Genomic DNA, 25,280 nt, shown 5'->3' with positions numbered 1-25,280 from the left:
ACAGCATACTGAGCTGGGGCATCCGGCCAGGTTCACTTGAGCCACAACCTTAGCTGCTTCCAAAGACGGGGGAGCGATGTAAACCTAGGTATTGGCTATGTGTGAAGCAGCAGAGAGTGATGATGGCACGTTTCTGTTCTAAAGGCACTCAACTATTCTGGAAAACTGAAAGCTGAAGACAAGACATGTTTGGGATGAACATGGCCAAACCTGCTAGGGTTAAGGTGATGTGATAAGAGACTGAGCAGAAGCACTTCTCTTGGGCACACCTGAATGGCCAATCCCACTGCATTTGCACACTGGAGCAATTCTTAATTCTAGTAAAACTTAATTCTAATAAGTACCATCTGAATACAAGCATTGTAATACTAAAACTCTGGATCTGATAGCCAAACAGCTACTAAGTGTGTTATGGGCACCTAAGTGGCATATATACTATTGGTAATACCAGACAAAGGGATGATTCATGTCACAAGCGGGAAACAGAATGCGTGAGATCTCATCATGCTACTCAGAAAGGATTGTTCGCACAACACATTAGTTATTTATGTTGAATTTTCTAGATAACATTGCTGGGCCACACCTGGTTCCAGCTCAACTACAGAAAGTGGAAACTGCAGGTAAGGACACTAGTACATACACATGACAGACCCAATCTACGTCCCTGGCTTAGTTTGTTATATTAAAAACCACGCAACTCATACTTGAATATAAACATTTATTTCAATACTTTAATATTGAAATTGACTATTATACATATTCAAGTCTTATCTTCACTGTCTATACTTCAGGAGATAGTCAAGGTCAGCATAACATGATGAAGCATTCTCAGCAACTGCAAGTACCATGCCTCATCTCCTACTTGAGTAAGTCCTGTAATGTCTTACTTCGTATCCACTGTGCTGCAGCATGTATGAAATAAATTAGTGCAACACGGAGCTACAGTTTATGGAAACACCCTAGAGATGTAGATCTGCCATCCCAATTCCTTCACACTCAATGATGTAAGTGTCCTTAGATGCATCTTCTTCCTCTTCTGACTTCTTCACAGTAAATTTGGCCTGAAAGCAGAGTATTAATATATAAGTATACATGAAGAGGACAGAGAGACAATCCTAGAATCAAAGTTAAGGAGATAGAGAGTCAGTGTCAAACCCATTTGTTGAAGAAGGCACACACATAAAAGTCAAGTGACTTGTGAAAAAAAATCCAAGAGCTTATTTTGTGGTTCTGGTTCACTGGTGTGGAGTTTGTCAGAACAGAGACTCAGGCTCCACTCCACACCCACTGAGGAACATGAGACATGTGCAGCCAAGGCAAGTGTAGGTTCTGAAGCATCGACTATTGCTAGTTAGAAGACACCTCTTCTCTTCCCTTTTGTTTTTCTAAAACATGGATGGGTCTGAATCATTTACCTGTCAGGTATGACATTATTGGCTCTCATTAAAGTTTTCCTGTCAATTTAATTCTCTAAATACATAATTCAAGAAGCTAGTTCAGAAACGGGAGGTAGGATGGGGTGGGAGTGGTAGTGACTAATATCCTTCATCATTGAGCTCAATGCTGTAGTTCTCACTTGTTAGGTAAAGGCAGGTTTGAAATAAGTGGTCTCTGTCACTGTTTTCGGGAAGCATCGTTTTTAAGACAAGTGCAGTTCCTTTTTACAAAACTGAATTTAAGTCAAAACAACTGAATAGGTCTCAGATTCTGACAAAGGTATTTCAAGTGTGCCTAGGTTTTAGGAGTCTCTAAAACACAATCTGAAACCATTTTTCTGTGGTCATACTGACCAGCAATGTTCACAATGCTTCAGTTTCTGTGTATGTAGCAGACAATGTAGAGCCAATAATGTCATACCTGACAGACAGCTAGAAAATCACTATGGAATGAATAAACACTGAACACAGAGCAAGGGAATTGAATGAACTCTCTACGCCGTTATGTGGCTGCATTTTTCAAATTACAAACATGAAAATATGAAGCACAAGTGGTAGATAGGGAATCATTTCAAGTTTATGCTTAAGCCTACTTATGGAGCCTAAAAGATGATATAGATGAAGTCTCTGATTTTTACAGATAAGCTATTTGAACTGAGGCACAGAAAAAATAAAGATACCCCGGTACAAGTCACCCAGTAGAGTACAATAAAGAGCCACACGCGAGTGGTACAGACCTGGAAGCCCAGTACTCAGGAGGCTAAGGTAGAAGAACCTTGTATCTGAAGCCAGCCTAGACTACACTTAGTAAGACCCCCTTTGAAGAAAAACACCCAACACCCATGCACACACAGTTGAATAAGAAGCAAGAATCACAAATCCCCTAGCTCAGGGTACTTTCTGCTGTGTACTCACTTCAAGTAATGTGTAAGTGCCTACGAACATACTAAGTACTATAAAACTGAAGGCTTCAATGAATGAAACTTGATACCAACTAGCAAAAACACCAGTCTATGACAGAGAAAAAAATAACTTACATACAGATAAGCAGAAATAAAAATGAGTGAAAGGGCTGAAGAGATGGTTAACACTTAGGAGCACTGGCTGTTCTTCCAGAGGACCCAGATTCAATCCCAACACTCACATGAGGCTCACAATCTCCTATAACTCCAGTTCCATGGAATCAGACACCCTCTTCTGGTCTCCCAGGGAAACAGACACAAATATGGTACACAGATATAAATGTAGGCAAAGCATCCATGCATATAAAATAAAACAGAAGTAAACTTAAAAATAATAATAGGGTGAAGCTCAGTGACAGAATGCTTGCCTGACATGCACAAATCATTGGTTTGGATTCCTAGGACAATTAAAACAGCAGCAATAAAAGGAATCAAGAATATCGTAAGGGCTGGAGAGATGGCTCAGCTGGTAAGAGTATTTATTGTCTGCTCTTTCAGAGGTCCTGAGTCAGCAACCACATGGTGGCTCACAACCATCTATTCCGGAATCTGATGCTCCCTTCTGGCGTCCAGGCAGACATGCAGATAGAGCACTTATACATAAAATTTAAAAATATATATTATAAATATTCACTCGTCTCAGATATATTATGCTTTTGATTCTCATCAGGTTTTTCCTGATTTAAGCAAAACCTATCTATTACTGATAATGACAGCAACCAAAAAGAGTACAAACTGCAAGGCAGGAGACAGGGGCTCTGGGCACCCACACAGCTGTGATACTCAAGTTCTCTTTAGCTAGTGAATTATTCTTGGTGATAGAGGTCTGAGACCGGGTCTTGTTATATAACACCTGCTGGCCTTGAAGACTTGAGCCTCCTGCCTCCACCTCCCAAGTGCTACAATTAAAGCATGCAAGACCACACATGGCTCATTAAGAATATTCTTTTCAGTCTGCACATCATCAGACACAGAGTCTCTGCCTGGTTCTATCCTCCTACTGGGACACACTGGAGGGACCTCGGCAGGTAGTGGCACCTGCTCTTCAGAGGCACTGAAGGGTGGCAACCATATTTCTAGTACCAGTCTCTTGACCACCAAAATTGTTTTGATCACTCCGGATGGGAGTGTTCTGTCATGATGACTGTACTGGACCCTCAAAGCTCTGTGTATTGTGCCTTGTAGTAAGATAATAAATTATGGCCATTGGAAACATTGTTTAAAATATATATGTATATATTTCTTTTCTTTTCTCTTTCCTCTTCCTTTCTTTCTTTCTCCTTCTTTTTGGTTTTTTGAGACAGGGTTTCTCCATGTAGCCCTGGCTGTCCTGAAACTAGCTCTGTATACCAGGTTAACCTCAAATTCAGAAATCTACCTGCCCACCTGCCTTTGCCTCCTGAGTGCTAGGACTAAAAGCACCACCACATGCCTTAGGGTATGTGTGTATTTTCTCTTTGCTTCTTTCTTATTCTTTTGTTGTTGTTGTTGTTGTTTTAGTTTGTTTTGTTTTATTCTTATTTGTCTTTGCTGCTTGCTTGCTTGCTTGCTTTTATAAGAAAGGTGTGAATTGGAAGTGTGGGAAGATAGGGAGGATCTGAGAGGAGATGAGAGAAGGGAAACCAGATCAAAATATTTTGTATGAAAATAATTATTTTCTTTTTTTAAGATTTATTTATTTTATGCATATTAGTGCTCTATCTGCATGTGCACCTGCACACCAGAAGGCAGTAGAGGGTATAGATGATTGAGAGCTATCATGCGGTTGCTGGGAATTGAACGCAGGACCTCTGGAAGAACAGACAGTGCTCTTAACTGCTGAGCTATCTCTCCAGCCTCAAAATAATTATTTTCAATTAACAAATAAATAAAATTAAAAGAAGAATATTCTTTAGGGACTGTGATACAGTTCTTCTATATTTTTGTTGTTCTTGTTCTTATAGCCTAGGCTGGCCTGAAATGTGCTATGTAGACAAAGCTGGACTCTGACCCCCAAGTGCTAGATTACAGGCACTCACTACCGTGCCTCACGTGAATTACTTTTATAATTTCAAAAATGATTGCAATCTCATAAAACCTGAGTCATAAATCTTATAGAGCTATATTACAGAGAATAAAGCAGCTGGGTGTGGTGGTTCCTACTGTATCCCAGCATTCTATAGCCTGAGGCCAGAAGATCACAAATTCTACTAGTCTACCTAGAACAGTCAAGGCCAGGCCAGAATACATACTAAGGCCTTGACTTAAGAAAACCAAACTAAAACCATGCAAAGGAATAAAAAAGAAATTCCAAAGTAAAAACATGCTACATTTCTGGAAAAGAAGCTGTGTATATTAATGAAAAAGAACTAAAAAGTAGCTTTACTAACCAAAAGAAATATTTTGTAAATGTTCTATGAGAAATTAACTTCACAGTGAAATACATAAATATATTTACTGTTATATATACATATATACACATACATATGTACATACATATATATATTTATATATATATATGTATATATATATATATATTTAAGAGTCCTGAAGAAAAGATATAAACATGAGCGCACACAATGCCTTCACTGATACTGAGGACCTCAGAGCCTTCAAAAGTGTCTTCCTGGTATACTCAAAACCCAGACTAACAGCAAGAACTATAGACCTAAAACAATGTGCTCTCTGCCTCATCTTACTCACCCACAGTGGTGAGATACACAGATAGGTGCTGCAGCTGCTAAGAGCCCGCCACCCAGAAAGCCCATGAGCAGTACCAATTATGACTACTAGTGGGTTTCCTGGTCATTCTAATAGAATACTCACCTTTGCTAGTTGTTCAGCAAAATGTATAGCAGTCTGTGTGTGGAGTGTGACTGGTCCTGTTTTTATTCTGGAAATTCCATTGGCCAGTGCCATGAAAATAATCAGCTATCAAAAAATAAGAAGAAAAACACCAGAATTTCAAATTCTACAGCCACACATAAGGAAAATGCTTCTAGAAATCAAAACAGCTTTATAAAATAATTAAAAGAATAATTTCTATTTTCTTGATACTCCCAGAAGCTTGAGATGGTGACAAAGAGTGTGTGTTAATCAGTCTGTGGCTTGGTAAATGCTTAACAAGGCTCACTTAAAAATTTATGTTTCAGAATAAGATAGAGCTGGATGTTGATTCACATAATTAGACCCTAATACTTCTGCAAGCTGGCATACATAAGTTTTTCTATTCTTCTAAAATTCCATTCTAAAAGGTAAAGGGAGAGACTACAGAATTCCTGAAAATGTGTCTTTAGGCAAGAAGAAAATGACTAAACATAAGGAAAACTGTCCCAAGAAAACGGTCAAGATATCCTGAAGAGCCTTCCTTTTCCTTCCTTTTCTTTTTTATTCGGAGGATTAGCCACAAGGCTCCAGGCATGTTAGACAGGAACAGCTCTACCACTGAGCCAGCCTGAGAACACATTTCTAAAAGTAGACTGGTGCCTCGAGAGGAAGATATGGTAAAAAGGAAAACACAGAGACAATGAAACATAAAAACATCTTCTCTACCAAGCCTGGTGGTGCACACCTATAATCCCAACACTCAAGAGGCCGAAGCAGAATGGAGAATGTGAGGTTAGAGACTGAGACCTTGTCTCAAAAGAAGAGGTACAAATATTCAACAGCACTTCACAAAAAGTGAACCATGAGACCGTGTGTGCGCACATGTGCGTATGTGCGTGTGTGTGTGTGTGTGTGTGTGTGTGTGTGTGTGTGTGTATGGCCTAGAATGGAAATGCCCTGCATTGAGACCAAGAGAATGAGACTAAGGTGTCTGAATATGCCACAACTAAAGAAATCTGTATGAAACATAATTATGTTCAAATCCAGCAGGGAAAAAGGTTTTGATCCTGAAAGTGTCATTACCTGGTCTTGTAGATATTCGTCCACAGTACCACCATGTCTAAGATTTGCTAATAGCATTTCAGCTGCTTCAATTCCAACCTTGTCTGCATTCACACCTAAAACAGACATAATAAAAAAGAAAAGAACAACAAATTACTCCAACTCACCAAGTTTAACTGAACTGAGTAAGGTGACAAAAACATGAAATCCCAACACTTAAGAACCTAAACTAGCATTGTTCCAAGTTCAAGGTCAACCTGGGCTACAGTGAAATTCTGTCTCAGAAAAACAAACAATCAAGAAGTTTATAAATTGGCACATCCAAATTAGCACTGATGTAAAAAAATTTTTTAGGCTTCTCATCTTAAGCAATGCACTTTTCAGGAAGGATCTCATGTTATTTATAATCTTATGAAGCTTGAGAAATGCCAATGTGCTGATGCATAGTGGAGGAAAAATAGGTTATTTGGTACCTGCTTAAAAAAAATACTAATTATGGAGCCAGTAAGATGGTGCAGAGGACAATGGTACCTGCAGCCAAGCCCGATGACAACTTCTGAAAGTTGCCCTCTACCTTCACATGTGCTCTATGGCATACATTTCTTAAAAACAGTGCTCATGTGTTGGGAATGTGTGTGAACACCTGCCTTGCACTTGTGAGGCACTAGCGTACCTAGAACTATGATAAACAAAACAAAAAAAACAGAGATTGGACAGCCAGGTATGGTGGCACATATCTGTAATCCCAGCACTCAGGGAGGTAGAGGCAGGAAGATGTCTGAGTTGTAGGACAGGCTGGTCTACAAAAACGAGTCTAGGACTCGCACAGAGAAACCCCACAGAGATTGGAGACGGCTATATAGTCATGAGCACTGGATGCTCTTCCAGAGTTGCCAGGTTCAATTTCCACATGATAACTCAAAACTGTCTGTAATTCTAGTTCCGGGGGATCTAACACCCTCTTTTGCTCTCCCCTGGCACTAGGGATGAAAGTAGTGCACAGACATACATGTAGACAAAACACTCAGACCTGTAAACTAAAATAATTTAACTTTTAAAACTTAATTATAAAGCCACTTTATAACAAAGCTGTAATCCAAAGCCCTACCTGTTTCCAATCTAAAACTTGTGATTTACGCAAGTTAGAATTAGTCACAGATAATTTCATCAGAATAGAACAGTTGTTGTTTTTTTTTCCAGTATCCTCTTAAAAAGGAACAGGTAACATTCTCAGATCAAACCCAGCATTATAAGAATGCTAATGAAGAAGTCTTGAGTTTGAAGTTAGCCTGAGCTTTAGGTGAAGACACCATTTCACACAACAAATAACAAACAAAAAATTTGAACAGGTTCTAGTTCATTTTAAATTATGTCCCTTGTTCTTCTATTTCCTACTTTTTCATATATCTTAACTCTTCAGTAAAAAGATGAATAGAAACAAGTCTATCAGAAGTATGGAAAGTCAAATTCTCCTATATTCTTTAAAAGAAATCCTTGGGCTACAAATCAAAATGTCTTAAACACTAAGAATAAGGCTAATTTTGTTTGTATTTTATATCTTTACATTTACTGGATAATATATATGATCAAGTACACATACACCTTCAGAAAAGCTGTACACAAAAATCATCTTTGCAAGATTCCTCCTAAAAATGTTCATAGGAAAGCCCTAAGCATGAGACAACCAGACTAATTCAAACTGGGAGGGACTCTGTTGAGAAAAATGTCCTGAACTTTTCTAAATGTCAGCATCATGAGAGTTAAAATGAAAAGGCGAAAAGTTTAGAAGTACAGAGAATTCTGTACTAAAGACAGAGCTGGGCATGGTGGTGCATGCCTATAATCCCAGCACTTGGAAAGCTAAGACGGGAGGATTGTCAGGCTGGGTGACACTATGATTACCAAGCCAACCAGGACTGTCCGCAGAAAACCAGATACATTAATGAAGCAGAATAAGAGTCGATAACATGACAGCCCAAAGCTATGTGAACATAAAAATAAATAAACGCATCCCAAATTGTTTCTAGGCAACCTGTTTAAGTAATGTGTGAGTGTGTCTGTGTACCAAACTCTTGAGGTGTAAAGCCAGTATTCTGAATCTGCAGGTATTTAGAAATGTATGCCGCAGTATTCATGACTGAGGCATGGCACCACAACTGAACATTGAAACAGTTCAGAAAAGTACATAACATGTAGCTAAATGTTCACGACTGGTGTACTTAGGAGAGGGTGTATGAATGACCACTTGAGGTCTGAAAATTTTTTCAAAGTACAAAGTTGGAAGAAACAAAAAATTTGTTGACTCTAAAACAGAATTAGTTGACTGTATCTCTTAAATATATCAGTCATCATTCTCAACAATGTATCCTGAACAGATGATGGTATTTTCAATGGTGATGGGAATTATAGACCCCTTTCATTCATGTATACCTCTTTTGCCAAGTGATGACCCAGCAAGCAAGCAGCCAGTGGAAGTCTCAGCAACGATGCTACATAGGAGGAAAAAGTATAATTATCCACACTGTAATATTCTAAATTTTACATAAATACAAGAGACCAATCACTGTTAAAAAAGCAAAGCTAAATCTGGTCGTTACACAGAAATAGTGAAATTCTCCCACAGACAGGTCACTAACAATCTCCCATCAGCCCTCAGGGGCAGTGGGATTCCTTTGGATAAAGTCTCTGCAGATTTTAATCGACTGGCATGCAAAGAATGCCACAAGTTATTCTGTCACTAGCACTAAGTGGTTACGGGCACACAGCAGTACAAGCACTCTATGGGTGTCTTAAATAAAAAAGGTCTTCATACAGACTTGAGTTTTGTTCTGCTTAGTTAGGTAGTATTATGGAAAAGAAGGCAAGCACTTACTTTAAACTTTGTAAATTTCTGAGTAAAGTGTTTTTTTTTTTTTTTAAAGACAACATCACATACTGAATATCTGTAATTTCATACTTTTAAGGTATCTTTAAAAGACTGGAAACATTTCCATTAGTGTTAGTTTCAATGACAACTTTCTGATTAGCTTAAATAGTTAAAGAGGATGGAGACGGGTCAGTGGTTCAGAAAACTGCTCTTGCAGAGGACCCAAGCTCAGTGCCCAGCGCTCTCTTAAGACAGCTGACAACTGCATGGAACTGTAGTGCCAGAGACCTGATGGCCCCTTCTGGACTCCACAGATGCCTGCACTCACGTGCATATACCCACATGAAGACATACATATACGTAACTAAAATAATAAAAATAAGTCTTAAAAATATTTAAGCTCACTACAATTGTCCCACAGTATTCATGGGGAGTTCATTCCAGGATCTCAAATCCAAGTTTAAGTCCTTAATTTAAATGGCACCGTATCAACTAGCAATGTAATTCCCGCACTGGGGAAGCATCAAGATTGCTGAAAATCTGAGGCCAGTCTGGACTATGGAGTGAAATCCTGTCTCAACAAACCAAGTAACATGCTGGGCATGTGGCTGGAGCATGTCTGTGCTCCCCGAAAGGAAGCAGGAAGATCATGAGTTCAAAGTGATCCTTGGCTACAAGCAAGCTCGAGGTCAGGCTAGACTACATGAGACCTTGTTTCAAAAGTCAAAAACCAAAAAGAAATGAACATTGATACTGATCTTATAAGCACATCTTCCCATATACATTGAATCATCTCTAGAGTACTTAGAATAAATAGTACTGCAACGTACACACTTTGTAATAGTTGTCACAATGTACTTAAGTACTTAAGAAATGACAAGAGAAAAAACTGCCTGTATACATTTAGAACGTAAACTTTTTTTTTCCCCAAATACTTTTATCTGGAGTTGCTTGAACTGTAGATATGAAACCAACAGATAAAGTCCTACAAATTACAAGGGTCTACAAAATACACCGGAAAAAAAAATCAAAATGACCTTTTCTTTTTCTTTTTTTTCTTCTGTGTTTTGCTTTTACATTTTGGTTTAAGGCAATATCTTGATAAATAGTCCCAGATGCCTCCAAACTAATCATGCAGTCTTGGTCTAGATGTCCTCAAACTCATGATCCTCTTGCCCCAGTTTCTTGAGTTTGGGAAGTACATCCATGTAACACCAAGCCTCAACCAGAATAATCACACTAATTCACTAAGCTGCTGTTTTAGGTAGAAATGTCCTTACAAATATGTTGGAGAACGATGAACTGAACAAAAGCCCTTCAACCCTTTGAAGGGGACAATGACTTCAGGGTCTCAACTAATTCTAAGTGTGTGCTCTCACATGATTCCACTTCCGTTGCCGAAGGCTTGGTCCCTGGCTTCCTGCACAGGCTGGATGCTGACATACAGATCCCGGATCTCCTTCCTGATGCATCGCACAGCTGCCGCCGCCATATCTTTTGCTACCTATTTTGGCAAACCAGAAAAGGAGAACAAATTTGTCACTGGTTATTTAGACAGCTGCTTTCAGTCCTTCAAAATTATATAACATAGTTAACCTTTCAATGCTTCACTGTTTTAAACCTCAAGAGAGAGTAGTAACTTTTAAGAAACGTTTAAATGAAAAGACATTCACATTAAGTTGTTGGGAACTGAAGAGATGGCTCAACAGTTCAAAGCACTTGTTGCTCTGCAGAGGAGCCAGGTTCAGTTCCCAACAGTTGCATGGTGGTTAACAACCGCCCCTTAACTCCAGTTTCAGAGGATTTGCCATCATCTTCTGACCTCTGCAGATACAGAGCACAGATGTGGTGTACAAGCATACATGCACACAAAACTCATACACATTAAAGTAAAATAAGCTGGAGGCTGAAGCAATGACTCGGCAGTTAAGAACACTGGCTACTCTTCCAGAGAACCCACATTTGATCCCACACACCCATATAGGCAGCTCACCACCATCTGTAACTCCAGTCCCAAAGGACCTATCACCCTCTTCTGGCCTCAGAAGGCACAGATCTACATGCAGGCAAAATACCCATACATGTAAAAATAAAACAAACTTTAGAAAACAAACAGATAGGGGCTGGAGAGATGGCTCAGCGGTTAAGAGCACTGGCTGCTCTTCCAGAGGACTGGGTTCAATTCCCAGCACCCTCATGGCAGCTCACAAACATCTATAACTCAAGTACCAGTGGATCGGACTCTCTCAGACAGACACGTGCAACCCAAACACCAATAAATAAATAAATATTTGTTTTAATTTAATTTAATTAATCGAAAAAAAAAAGTTCTGCCAGGCAGAGTGGGGAACACCTTTAATCCTAACATTTGGAAGGCAGAGACAAATGGAACTCTGTGAGTTCGAGGCCAGGTTGTTGTACACGGTAAGACCCTGTCTCAAACAAAATACATGCTTCTTGGGCAATCTTGAGATGGCTCAGTGGGTAAAGGCAGCTGTTGCCAGGCTTGCTGGCATGAGTTGGGGCCCAGGGCTCACACGGTGGAGATAAACGGTTCCTGTCAGCTGACCTCTTTCCCCTCCACAAACACACCACGGCATGTGTACCAATCCCTACTTCTACATGTACACATGGAATGCAGCCCTATCCTTACCCCTCAAAATAAGTAAATGTAACTTAACAGACTTTCCAAGTTGGGGCATGCAGCTCAGGCTTCACAGTGTGTGTCCAGCATACAGAAATCCTGGGGTTTGCTGGGCCTGTAAATTCAAGGCCATCATCAGCTCTATCAGAGCTACATGAGTCCCAGTTTTGAAAAAGACAAACTAACAACACTGAGCAGCAGAGGCAAGAGGAGTACTGGAAAGTTCAAGACCATCTGGTGTACCCAGTAAGATCCAGGAAGGAGGAACTATTCATGAGACCCAGTTTTAAAACAACAAAAACCTCAAAAGAAAGAAAAATAAACAAGCAAAACTTCAAACTGTCTGAGAACTCTTATTCTGAAAGAAAAAAATACTTTCAAAATTCTCAACGCCCTATTACTAGCAAGGTGTCCATACACTGGAAGAGCACCACGACAACTTAACTTACTTTTAGTGGCAAAACACCGGCAACAAAAGCTCTCCCATAAATCTTAGTCACAGAGCCACGGTCAGTCAGATTTATTGGGTCCAACTGTTTAACTGGTGACGTTCGGACAATCACTTCACCACCCCCTTTTGGGTAATAGCCCCTAGGAAAAATAGAACAAACACCTACTCCATAACTGAGTACAAAACAAAGCAAAGCTTAACAATGCATTACAGTAACAAAATCTCAACGGATATATAATTTGTGGAAATTCATGGAAAGGTCTAAACAATATCTGCACTCTCAGATGTCCCCTCTGTGGTGTTAAGATCCATGTGACTACTGAATCTCTGGCCATAAGTATAGCTCAGAGAGAGAAGGTATACTTAGCATGTGCATGTGAGGCCCTGGGTTCAAGCCCCAGCACCCAAAGAAATCATCCTCTAGCTACATGAGACGACCAGGTGCTCGGTGCGTACAGCACAGTGACAACCACGTAAGTCTGTGCAGAACATCTTCCTCCTCAGCAGCTTCTACTCTGAGAGCTGCTGGCGGGCAGAAGAAGCTCTTCAACACTGGCTCTGCTAGTTTCTTTTTTTCTAGGCCTAAAACAACACATGCCAGGCACTCAGATTAATACCTGAGGTAAAACTATAGCTCAGTTCTATTCATTTATTGCAGATGCTGAGAATTGCTGTGCTTCCATCTTCAGGAACCTCAATCTGGTAAGGAGATGACGTAGTTTACAATCTACTAAGATTGTAAGTATGGCTGCAAAGAGGTTCCAACAGATAAACGAATAAATGTGTTTATCAACAATTCACACAAGGAATTATATTTTCTATTTTTGAATATATTTTTTAATTTTTAAGTAAGCAGGGGATAAATAACATGAATTTAAAGGTGCAAAGTAGTTTTAAGACTGTGGGCAACCCACCAAGTTAGACTATGACAACTTGGAAGTAGTAGGGAAGATGAAACTAGAGAGGAAAACTGGGGCAAGACCATAAAGTATTAAGCTCCATGCGGAAGACTTTACTCTTGTTACAGCACAGGACAGCCTTACAGCTCTTAGGAAGTCAATTCTCACTGCACTGTGGAGCAGTCTCTCTATGGCTACAGAGTGCCTAGTGCATTGCCCACACATAGTAACCCTCCTGTTCAGAAGCATGGGTAACACAGGTGTGCATAACACAGGTGTGGACAACACAGGTGTGGACAACAGAGGCATGAATAACACAGATACGAATAACACAGGCATAGATAACACTAGCTATGAAGATTCCCTCCTTGTAGAAATCTCCATGAAAATATTTCTCTCAAGAAACAAATGAATGCCACTGGTAGCTAGTAAGGTCCCATAGTTCTACAGTTTATATCTTTAAGCCATAAAGTACAATTATTTTCTGTAAGAAATGCATTAACACAATGCATTAAGAGTATCAAAGTGCCGAATGTGGTGGCACATGCCTTTAATCCCAGCACTTGGGGAGGCACAGACAGGCAGATCGCTGTGAGTTTGAGGCCAGCCTGGTCTACAAATTGAGTCTAGGACAGCAAAGGCTACACAGAGAAACCCTGTCTTAAAAAACAGAAAACGGGCTGGGGAGATAGCTCAAGGACCCGGGTTCAATTCCCAACACCCACATGGCAGCTCACAATTGTCTATACTGCCAATTACAAGGGATCTAACACCTTCACACTAATGCATATAAAAATTAGATAAATTATTTAAAAAAAAAAACAAAAACAGAAAGCAAAAAAAAGAAGAGTATCAAAGTAGCAGTTCTCTAAATCTAAGTTTTCCACTACGTTCGGAACACGTAACAGATTAAAAAGGCTAAGGGCTGGGATGCAGGTCAGCGGCAGGGGACAGGCGGCATGCACATGTGTTGAATCCCCAGCACCAAGCAGTAAGGACTCAGCAACTTACCTCATTTTAATGTCACAATTAAATTTGAAACCAAATTTCTCAGCAATTGGCTTGAAAACCTGAAAAAGTCAGTTGTTACTTTAGCCACCAGAATGCAGAGACTCAGAAGTTTAATTACTAAATTAAAAACACTATGCAGTGAGCTAGTCAGTAGGTGACGCAGGTACACAGGCAGCAAGTACTGAGACCAATGCTATCGTTCAAACAAGAAAATCTGTTACACAGCTACACGTTTGGCATTTAGTTAAGCAGAACTGTGCAAGTCTAAGAGAAGACAGCTCTGCACACCTGATCCCAGGAATCCGCCCTGACAGTATCAAGTGTGCACGAAAAGACAGAAGAGGGCACTGGTGAGCCCCCTTCCCTTATGCATTCTCAATTCTCTGGAAATTTTACTAGATATTCAAACGCTTTACCTTTGCTTTCTCCCATTTCATATTAGACACATTTTTCATAACATAAGTTCTTCCCAAGCAATATTTTTTCTTTTTTCTTTTCCATAATTTTATTTTTCTCATTAGTTACATTTTGTTAATTCTGTATCCCAGCTGTATCCCTCATTCCCTCCCCAGTCCCACCCTCCCTCCCTCATCTCCTCCCTGCCCCTTTCCAAGTCCACTAATAGGGGAGGACCTCTTCCCCTTTCATATGACTCCCTTTTGTCAGGTATTTTCAGGACTGGCTGCAAAGTCCTCCTCTGTGGCCTAACAGTCCTGCTCCTCCTTCGGGAGGTGGGGAGGTCAAAGAGCCAGTCATTGAGTTCCTGTTAGAAATAGTCCTTGTTCCCCTTACTATGGGAAACCAATTGATTACTGAGCTATCACGGGTCACATCTGAGCAGAGGTTCTAGGTTTTATCCTCTCATGGTCTTTGGTTGAGTGTCCATCTCAGAAAAGACCCTGTGCCCAGATACGTTTGGTCCTTGTGGAGCTCCTATCCTTTCCACATCAGACTCCCCTTCTTTCATATGATTCCCTGCACTCTGCCGAAGGTTTGGTTGTGAGTCTTAGTATCTATTTTGGAGCACTGCTAGGTAGAGTCTTTCAGATGTTTTCTGTGGTAGACTCCTGTCATACGTTCAATGCATATCCCATTTGTCTTTCTAAATGAGAATAGATCATCATATCCCGTGTCCACTTTCTTGATTATCTTCTTTAGGTGTATAGATTTCATTATATTTATCCTATCTTTTAGGTCTATATAAGCAAGTATATTCCATGTTTGTCTTTCTCCTTCTGGGATACTTCACTCAGAATGATCTTTTCTAGATCCCACCATTTGCCTGCAAATTTCATGATTTCCTCCTTTTTGATTGCTGAGTAGTATTCCATTGTGTAAAAATACCACAATTTCTGTATCCATTCCTCCGTTGATGGACATCTGGGTTGTTTCCAGGTTCTGGCTATTACAAATAAAGCTGCTACAAACAGGGTTGAGCAACTGTCCTTATTGTGTACTTGAGCAAATTTTGGGTATATGCCTAGCAGTGGTATAGCTGGGTCTTGAGGAAGCGCTATTCCTAATTGTCTGAGAAAGCGCCAGATTGACTTCCAAAGTGGTTGTACCAGATTATATTCCCACCAGCAATGGAGGAGGGTTCCCCTTTCTCCACAACCTCTCCAACATGTGTTGTCATTTGTGTTTTTCATCTTGGCCATTCTGATGGGTATAAGGTGAAATCTCAGGGTTGTTTTGATTTGCATTTCCCTAATGGCTAATGACGTTGAGCATTTCTTTAAGTGTTTCTCTGCCATTCTATATTCCTCTACAGAGAATTCTCTGTTTAGCTCCGTTCCCCATTTTTTAATTGGATTACTTGTTTTGCTGCTTTTCAGCTTCTTTAGTTCTTTGTATATACTGGATATTAGCCCTCTGTCAGATAGAGGGTTGGTGAAGATTCTTTCCCAATCTGTAGGCAGTCATTTTGTTTTGATGACGGTGTCCTTTGCTTTACAGAAGCCCAAGCAATATTTTTATGACATGTCACCTGAGCAGAATTTACTGAACTGTCCTCTAAGGCAGTGGTCCTCAACCTTCCTAATGCTGCCACCCTTTAATACAGTTCTTCATGTTGTGGTGGCCCCCAAGCACAAAATCATTCACTGCTACTTCATAACTGTAATTCTGCTATTGTTATGGATCACAATGTAAATATCCAACATGCAGGATATCTGATATGTGACCCCCCCAAAGCGCAAAGACCCACGGGCTGAGAACCAGAATCACTGCTGTAAGGAGTCTTGTCTACACAATGACGATCACAGTTTATACAGGCTGTGCTCAAATATCTTTAACACTCACATTTCACTGTAGTCTATATTTAGAGTAGTTTCCTCTACGTGAATTACTAGGTAAAGTATCTTTGTTTTGTCTTGTTTTTTGAGACAGGGTTTCTCTGTGTAGGCCTGGCTGTCCTGGAAGTCCCTGCAGATCTGCCTACTTCTGCCTCCTGAGTGCCACCAACCACCTGGTGAAGGTGACTTTCACTGCACATCTCAGCACACTAACTAAAAAGATGATGCCATCCATCAGAATGGCAGTGTTTCAGAAGAAGATGGTATTTAAGCTGAAGCCTAGGAAAACATGAGATCTTCTTGAGAGTTTTACTCACTTCTCTAGGCTATCTCCATATGTGTAGGCGGTAGAGACAGCAGTAAATTTCTGTGATCTTGTTTTTTTTTTTTTTTTTTTTCAAAGACAGGAGTGTCGATGTAGCCCAGGGCAGGGCACTTGCCTAACGCATGTAAAGCCCTGGGCTTTGTTCCAAAACATTTCAACTCAAACAGAGGGAGGGGTGTACAGCACCTAGTGCTGGGTAGGATGCAGAAAAGGAGCTTTCGTGGGGTAACAAAAAGGACAGAGCTGAAGAACATTTTGGCAGTCTCTGCCATCTTAGTGGTGGTGAACTTGTTCAAAATTGCTAAAAGATAGAAGTAACTCAAGTGGCCTTCAACCCCTGAGTAGACAGATAAACTTGCTCATTCATAGAACAACCACTTAGCCTTTACTGCAGTAACATCGAGTCTTAAATTTTATTATGTAAATGAAAGGAAAAAAAATGATCCAGGAGCTAGCACTGGAGCTTAGTGGGTAGTGCGCATGCCTGGCACAAATAAGTCCCGGTTGACACCCCCATAAACTGGCCTTGGTGGTATACACTTTTAACTCTAGCATCCTGAAGGTGGAAGGTGGAGGATCAGAAGTTCAAGGTCACCCTTCCTACATATCAAATTTAAGGCCAGCCTGGGATACATAAGACCCTGTCTCAAAAGAGGGGGGAAAACCTAAGGCTATACAGAGCATTAGTACTTTATATGACACTCTAAAAAAAACAAAACTAAGAAATGGTGGTTGTGAGGATTTGTGGACAGACTAGGTACAAAGGGTTTGTAATTTTTTTTTTTTTAAATAAAACTATTCCACTATCTTAGTTGTGGAAGTTGACTAACATATATATTTGTACAAAATTCCTAAAATTGTATTTAAAGGAGTAAATCTAATTGTGCAGAACTGTGCTACAATAAACCTACAGGAAAACAAAACACTAAAACAGATTGAAGATCCTTACCTGAAACCGCTCAGAAGCAGCAGGGCTTGGCCAGATTCTGTAGAATTTGCACACACACAGCAGGACACAAACATGAAGCTCACTCACATTCACACGTGGTATACACAGAACACACATGCCACCGTACAGTGCCCTGCGCAGCTGTGTTGTGATCACAGCCCATCACATGAAGTCAGCTGGGAAATGTCCCACTTGTGGCATAATGTTGGTGCTCAAATATTTCTGAATTTTCTATTTTAAAACTGTATTAGTTGGTTGGGGGTTTATGGCTGTCACCACTGCATTTGCATGGTGGCCAAGAGGGTCATTTTCAGGAGTCAGCTCTGGCCTTTTTGTGTTCTGGGGGCTGAACTCAGGTCATCAGGCTTGCACAGCAACTGCTCTCACCCAAGGAGCCATCTCCTGGCACACTGGTATTTCAGACTAGAGAACTCAACCTGCACCACTTTTCTTCCCTCTCAGCATGCCAACACTAAAATAAAAATGGCTGATTTATATGATAACTGGTGTAATTTACATAATTATAGGTCCTTAAAATACTCAGTATGAACACTATCTAAATTTATAGCCTAAACCTAATTTTATTCCCACTCCTGCAACAGGACTACAACACGTGTGAACACGTGAACAAGAACGTCCATGAAAAGACTCCAGTCACTCTTAAACAGAGAACACGAGGTTGCCCCTTACCATCATGGTGTAATCAATCTGTGGTGCCATTTCAGCATTAGTCCCGCCTTTTAAACGTAGTTCCGACGGAGAAGCAGCAAACAGAACACAGGGCATTGAAACCTGCATCAAGAGGCACACACTCCTAAGGAAAAGGCAGAACACGCTTAACTGGACTGTCCTTTGACTCTCAGAACAGTAATACTCATTACTACACATCAGTGTGACTGGAAGCTCAGACAAAGGAAAAGTCAGAAAACACTGCAGTGACTAAAAGGTAAAATCCTGACTCTTAAATAAGTATTGCAAAGTAAAAAGGTAAGCAAACTGGGCGGAGGTGGTAAATCAACAGTAAAAGGCTTCAGCCTCTCATCTGTGAGGCCTTGGGGTTGAGTACCCAACGCCAACAAAAAAAGAATTTTTAATTAAATTAAAAGTAAAAATGTGGCTGGGCAGTAGCAGCACAAGCCATTAATTCTAGCACCTGGGAGGTGGAGTCAGGTGGGTATGCGTTTGAGGCCAACCTGGTTTACAATTTGAGTTACAGGATAGCCAGGGCTACACAGAGAAACTGTCTCAAAAAACTGAAAGGGGGGAGAGGAGGATAAAACCTTCAAACATTTTCTGAAACTATTCTTGAAAGCAGCAGTTTATGTAAAATGCATTCACAACAGCCAAGACTAGAAACAGCCACCGCTTACACTTCGGTTGTTACCAAGCACAGGACACCATGAAAATATCATAGTATCGTTCCTACCATCACAGAATTCATGTGACACGACAGTCTTTTACAAAGACTGGAAACTGAACGTTTAACATGAAGTTTTCTCTTTATAGTCAACATTAAGAATCACAAAACTTAGCCACAGAACATAAAGGGTTTTTAAAAATTAAGTATTTGGTCAGACTTTTTTAAATGAATGATTACTGTCCTACTTTAAAATGGCAGCAATCACATTCTTCAGAAGTTTTAAAGGGAATTAGGAATAGCATCTACAATCAAAAGAAATCCTTTAACATCATATAACAGATACATGTGTACTCAATTACAAAGTCTCAATTGCTGGGGCCTGAATGCTTCGCAAACGAACTCTGTTGTCTATCCATGGTGTTACAACTCTAACAAATCTCTTACTCAAAGGGACATTTCAAAAGTTTCTATTATTGATAAGCAGTTTCATCAATGCTCTAAATGTTCATTGGCTGAGAAATGCACGTAGCAGTGGAAAGGAAAATGCAGGCAACATGAAATATTCTCCTTAGAAGTGGAGTCTGAGAGCAAACAAAAAAGAGATGCTTAGCTTACTTACAAACCACAGTTTGTAACTTCTGAACCCACTGTTCATGCTCTTCTAAGTAATCCAACATTTAAAGGGCTTATGTGTTCTCCTGGGTTAAGTTAGATTCTGGAAGCAGTAAGGAAAACCTTACTTTTAGAAGAGTTACGAACCACAAGACCAGACGCAGGACAAAGCTCATAGTACTGCAATCACAACCAGGGGTAAAATGGAGTGTGATAAGTACAGAAATGGGCTTTCCTGCTAGGACTCCACTACTGTGAATTTCCTACATGGAACTGGACTATCAACCTCAAACTTAATTCTCTCCCTTTTTAATCTATTAGGAGACAAGGAATGGAGAAATGACTCAGCCAGTAAAGGCACAAGACACAAGCCTAATGACCTGAGTTCAATTCCTGTGACAAATATGGTAAGACAAAACTGATTTCCACAGGTTGTCCTCTGACCTCTACCCACACTCCCAAGCATGCATGCACATGCACACAAATACAAATAAATAAATAAATAAATTTAAAATTAGGAGGCATAGCCAGGTGGTGGTGGCATACACTTTTATTCCTAGCACTAGGGAGGGAGGCAGAGGCAGGAGAACCTCTGTGGGTTTAAGGCCAGCCTGGTCTACAGAATGAGTTCCAGAACTACAGAGTTACTTGTTTCAGGGTGAAAAAACAATTAGAAGGCTAAAGACTTAAATTCTAATTCCAGTTCTTACCCTAATTCCAAGACCATGGGTAAATTACTTAATATCAGTGGACTTTAACTTCCTAAATACAACATGGAAGGTTTGGAATAAATGCTTTCTCTTACAGCTTCAAATTCTGTGACTGTTCTAATTTTTAAAAAGGTAACTATGATTTTTTTTTCTTCCTTGTTAGTACAAAACAACAAATATTGTGCTAATGTTAAGATATCTTAAATTCTTTCCTTGCCTTAGGAAAGTTCTCACTTGACAGATCTCATTTTTAGGCCCAATCACAGGCCCCTTTGCACAGAAGTCTACTTATAGCATAGTTCAGGTCTCATGTGGTACTACTAAACATCTTCCTAAAATAACCACGCTTTATTTAAAAAGTTACTTCTGAACAAACTGACAAAAGGTTTATAATACAATGTCTTAGACTGTCAGATTTTAATAACAGAAAATTAGTCTTAAAAAAATCTACTTCAAAAAGCAATCAGGGACTGGGGATGAACCCCAGTGGTTGAGCACTTGCCCAGGATTCTTGAGGCAGTGGGTTTGCACTCCAGTACCAGGGGCAAAAGGAAGCAATCAGCCAAACAGCTCACAAAAGCAATCCAAACACTGGTTCCTCGCCACATTCTGTTATCGTGGGATGATATGAGGAATGCTTAGAAATGTGTTAAGATACCCATTTCCCAGAAGGCTGGGTTGGTTTTCGCAGGGGTTTAGTTATTCATGTTTGTTTTCTGGTCGTAGGGCTTGGACCTGGCAACTTGTTCATGCTAATCAAGTACTCCCCCACTCAACTAGGCTCCAACTCCACTTCCCTAGGGAAAAGGAGGTAATCAGGATATTTGAAAGTTTTAGACTTGAACATTTCCCCCTCCTTCGGTGCTGCGGATTAAACCCAGGACCTTGGACATGCAAGGCCAGCCTCCAAAATTTTCTAGTGTTACACAGATATTTTATTAAGACAATAAGGGAAAAGCAGGAAATAGTGACACATGCCTATAATCTCAGCACCTCAGGGGCTGATGAGTTCAACATCTATGTCAATTATATAGGGAGAGCTTGTCTCAAAAAACAATTCTGGAAATAATAACAGCTACAACTGAACAAGTAGGTCTATTATTTACATTTTAAAAGGGAGAGAACAGAACCTCAACAGGGCTACCGAGCACTCTCAGGAAGCAACAGAGCCCACGTCTGAATCCGAGTCTGCGCGGAGGGACAGTTAAGACATACCCTGCTGTCTTGGTATCTGCTGTGTGGATCCCACCTCTGATCTTCTCGGGGGTGAAGGTTATCTCTGTCGAGCCGATTTCCGCCCCTTCCAGGTGCCCGTCACACAAATCTCGAACCATTTCCAGTCCAGACAAATGCTGAGGCCTTCAGGTCATAATACTGCATCAAAACGTGTGCGATCAGACTGCCTCTACCCCACTCTATGTCACAGTTACAAGAGCAATGGCCAGAAAGCATGCCTGATGTCTTCAATGGCAGACCTTCACTTGAAGGTTTTTTGTTTGTTTGTTTGTTTGTTTTAGTGTGCTTGCGTTCACTGCTTAGAGACTTCTTAAAGGTTTCAAGAATGCTTATTTAGGCTACAAAAACAAAAATACAGTGGTGAACTGTTACAAATTACATGTGTAAAAAAAAAAAGGTAAACTAGAGGCTGGAGAGAAGGCTAAGTGGGTAAGAGCACTGGCTGCTCTTCCAGAGGACTAGGGTTCAGTCGCCAGCACCCACACAACAGCTCAGTAACTGGCTCTCATTCCTGTTCCAGGGGTTTGGACACCCTTATACAGGCATACGCACAGGCAAAACACCAATGCACATAAAATAAAAATAAATTTTAAAGGTAAACTAAAACTACCTAAAAGCCAACAGTCTTGCTTGAATCTCACTGAATAACCAATCCATGATACCTGTATGGCCTGAATCATGCCTCATGCCCTACACTCCTGTGTTGAGGCCTAAATACACATAAAATGTGACCATTTAAATAGGCCTCAAAAGATACAATTAACTTAAACTGAGGGTGTGCGCTAATACAATTTGACTTCTATTCTTAGGAAAAGAAAGATTGACTGAGCTAATACAATTTGACTTCTATTCTTATGAAAAGACTGATTGACTGATTAGGAGGACAAGCATTTGAGAGGTGGAGGCAGGAGCATCAAAGTTCAAGGTTACTCTCCCGAAGGGAGTTGGGGATTACCCTGAACTGGGGTGTGTGTGCGGGGGGGCGGAAGGGGGGGTTGGAAGAGGAAGAAGGAAGATGAAGAAAGAAGATGATACAAACACCAGTGGCAAAATGCATGGACAAACTGCCCTGTTTCAGTGCTCCGTAAAGACAACCTGCAGCCTGTCCTAGGGACAGAAAAGGAGGACAAGGGCCACCTCCGCCCCACAACCCGGGCTCCCATCCCGGGACTCCCAGTCCCCAGACCCAAACTCTGCAAGTGGGCTCCCCGCCCTCCGGCCCGAGGTACCTGAGGCCCGGCGTGCTGCGGCCCGCGCGGATCTTCTGCACGCGCAAAGGGAGGCCCAGGAGGCAGCTCAGGGCGGTGGAGACCCTGAGGATCTGGCCGCCCTGCAGAGCACCAGGGAGAAGACGCTGAATGGAGGCCACGCCGCCACAGCTCGCTCCGGACCCACGCAGCCACCCAGCTCGCTCCAGGCCCACGCAGCCCGGCACTCACCCCTTCCATGATGCCGCCGTCCACCTCCACCCGCTGCCCCTCCATGGCTGGCGCGCGTGAGCCCGGCCGGCAGCGACCACGCCCCGGCAGCAACAGGAACGGGACCAGGCGCCGGCAATCCCGCAGCCCGGACACTGCGCTTCCGGGCGGAGCTCACCGGAAGGAAGAAGAATTAGCGTCTCCTGGAAAACCGTTCCTGCGGGAACGAATTCCTCAATGAACCTGACCGGCAGACTGTACGCATGCGCTCTTCCTAGCGCTCAAAGAGGCCGCACATTGAGCGACCTTTTTTAGTCTAACCAAACTGGCAGGCAACTGGGCTGGCCACAAGGGGGTGACACAGTAAAACCTTCAGGTTCCAGAAGACCTTTTTTTTTTTTTTTCGTTTTCCCTCAGGCTGGTATTTTATATCCGCAATTATGGGTAGCTCAAAGACTGGGAAATGAGTCTGAGTTGTGTGATGAAACAGCTCTGTCTCCTAATCGCAATACTGTTTTTACCCAATATTTTGGAAGCACATAGATTACTTAAACCAATCTGGAACATGCTCCAAGATCCTAACCTGGGAGAAGTATTCACAGTTGGAATTTGGAATGTTAGCTATGGTCGTATGGTGACTTGAGTTGTTACCATCAGAGCCTGGGAAGTGGCAGACCTGACAAAAAGGATTCAGCCACCCCCTCCTCAGTAGCCAATCCAAGAAATGAGTAACAATGGAAAGGAGTAAAAAGATGTCTTGGGGAAAATGTGGTCTTGGGAAGAGGAAGAAATAAACCATTGTCTTGTCTTCATGGTCCTGATGTAAAGTTTAGGTTTAAGTAGAAGGCAATAGTGATGTACAACTAAGGAGCCCAGGTCAAGGTGTGATCTAGGCCAAAGCTGACCCATCGTTGACCTAGCCTCTCCTGCAAAGTGGTCTAGTAGACTTCAGAACTGTGAGATCTCTTCCTGGGAGACAACTTTCCCTCTGGCTGACTCAGGGACTCCAGCTTTCCTCTTGTCCCAGCATGAGACTCTCAGAGAAACTTCATTGTCTCATAGTCCCCTAACCAAAGGGAGAGGCGCAAGCCCCTGGTAGTATGAAGAAGATGAATTAGAGGCCTAGGAGCCTGAAAATGATTTATCAGCGATGTAATTTTACAGGCAGGAAATAATGAGACATTGAAGCAAGGCTTCGGCTGTAGGAATGTAATATAAATGTACTTAAAAAAATAGTTTGTTATATGTATGGACATGTTGCCTGTGGGCATGAAGAGGGCATCAAATTCACTGTGGCTGGAATTATAGATGTGAGCCACCAAGGGAGTGCTGAGGATCTGACCTGGGTCCTCTGGAAGACAGCCATCTCTCCAGCCCCTATGATAGCGTGACTGTATATGTTAGATTCTTATTGCGTAAACATAGCCTCCTCTGAAGAAAGCTTATCCTTTTATTTTTATTTCCTTATTGCAGCACTAGGGACTGTGCCGCCTGCCGGCAGAGTCGAACAGTACCTGGGTGGGGAGCGAGGATTAAAATAATTAAAACAAATTACTCTGCACATGGGATCGGCTTGAGAGGGCTGTCAGTATGACTGAAGCAGCCTGGGTTTATTCCAGGGTTCATTTTTTTATAGGTAAAGCAAAAACAAGTCACACCAATAAAAAAAGAGAAGTTCGTGGAAACACCAACTTTTCTAAAACTGCTTCCCTATAGCAGTTATGGTCCAAGGTCATACAGACAAACTTTAAGGCACTTGAAACGAGTTTTAAGGAACTTGGCGAAACTTCCTTTTTCTATGTCTCAAGGTGAAAACATAACAAAACGGCTTAACAAGCAGCTCTCCATGGGACTGACGTTGAGGTTTCCTGCATGCCAAATAAACACTCTAACACAGAGATATAGTCTCTGTGGTACACAGAATATAGACCCAGTTTGTGCTCCCTACCTTCTAACTCTTTGGCTCTGACCTGTTGGCACCGTTCTAGCTCCTGTTGATGGTAGAAGGAAGTGGACAAGACAGAAATATGATGTAGAAACTAGCCAAGAAACAATAGATAACATTGTAACTGATCTTGTAGGATGAGTACAGCCTACAGAGACACTTGGGACTGGAATTTTCCCAGAATTTCTTCTGACAGCTTGTCAGACCACCTTGCAGAAGAGACTGGAGCTGAAACAATGAAGCATCAGTAATAGGTAGAACCACACCCTGATGGGACTGCTTAGCTACACTTTCA

General features: G+C 41.3%; 1 protein-coding gene across 2 annotated transcripts; it reads right to left on the bottom strand.

Moving 5' to 3' along the window:
• Positions 1–704: 704 nt before the first annotated feature.
• Positions 705–23,293, bottom strand: Rtca (RNA 3'-terminal phosphate cyclase). Of its 2 annotated transcripts, XM_021642721.2 has the most exons (11): positions 23,062–23,293; positions 22,852–22,952; positions 21,602–21,745; positions 18,395–18,518; positions 14,137–14,195; positions 12,225–12,366; positions 10,511–10,635; positions 8,696–8,754; positions 6,287–6,381; positions 5,204–5,308; positions 705–1,061 (listed from the first exon to the last, which is right to left on the bottom strand). In XM_021642721.2, exons 1-11 carry the CDS (start codon positions 23,104–23,106, stop codon positions 960–962), a joined length of 1,101 nt encoding a protein of 366 aa, XP_021498396.1. In that variant the 5' UTR covers positions 23,107–23,293; the 3' UTR covers positions 705–959. The 2 variants fall into 2 exon arrangements, with proteins under 2 accessions (XP_021498396.1, XP_060248825.1); XM_060392842.1 differs by lacking the exon at positions 23,062–23,293 and having other exon boundaries at positions 21,602–21,760.
• Between the last annotated feature and the right edge of the window lie 1,987 nt (positions 23,294–25,280).

This window comes from Meriones unguiculatus, chromosome 10, assembly GCF_030254825.1.
Source record: "Meriones unguiculatus strain TT.TT164.6M chromosome 10, Bangor_MerUng_6.1, whole genome shotgun sequence".
NCBI classification, from domain to species: domain Eukaryota; kingdom Metazoa; phylum Chordata; class Mammalia; order Rodentia; family Muridae; genus Meriones; species Meriones unguiculatus.
Note: the sequence above shows the minus strand (reverse complement) of the source record. Positions and strands in the feature narration are given on the sequence as shown.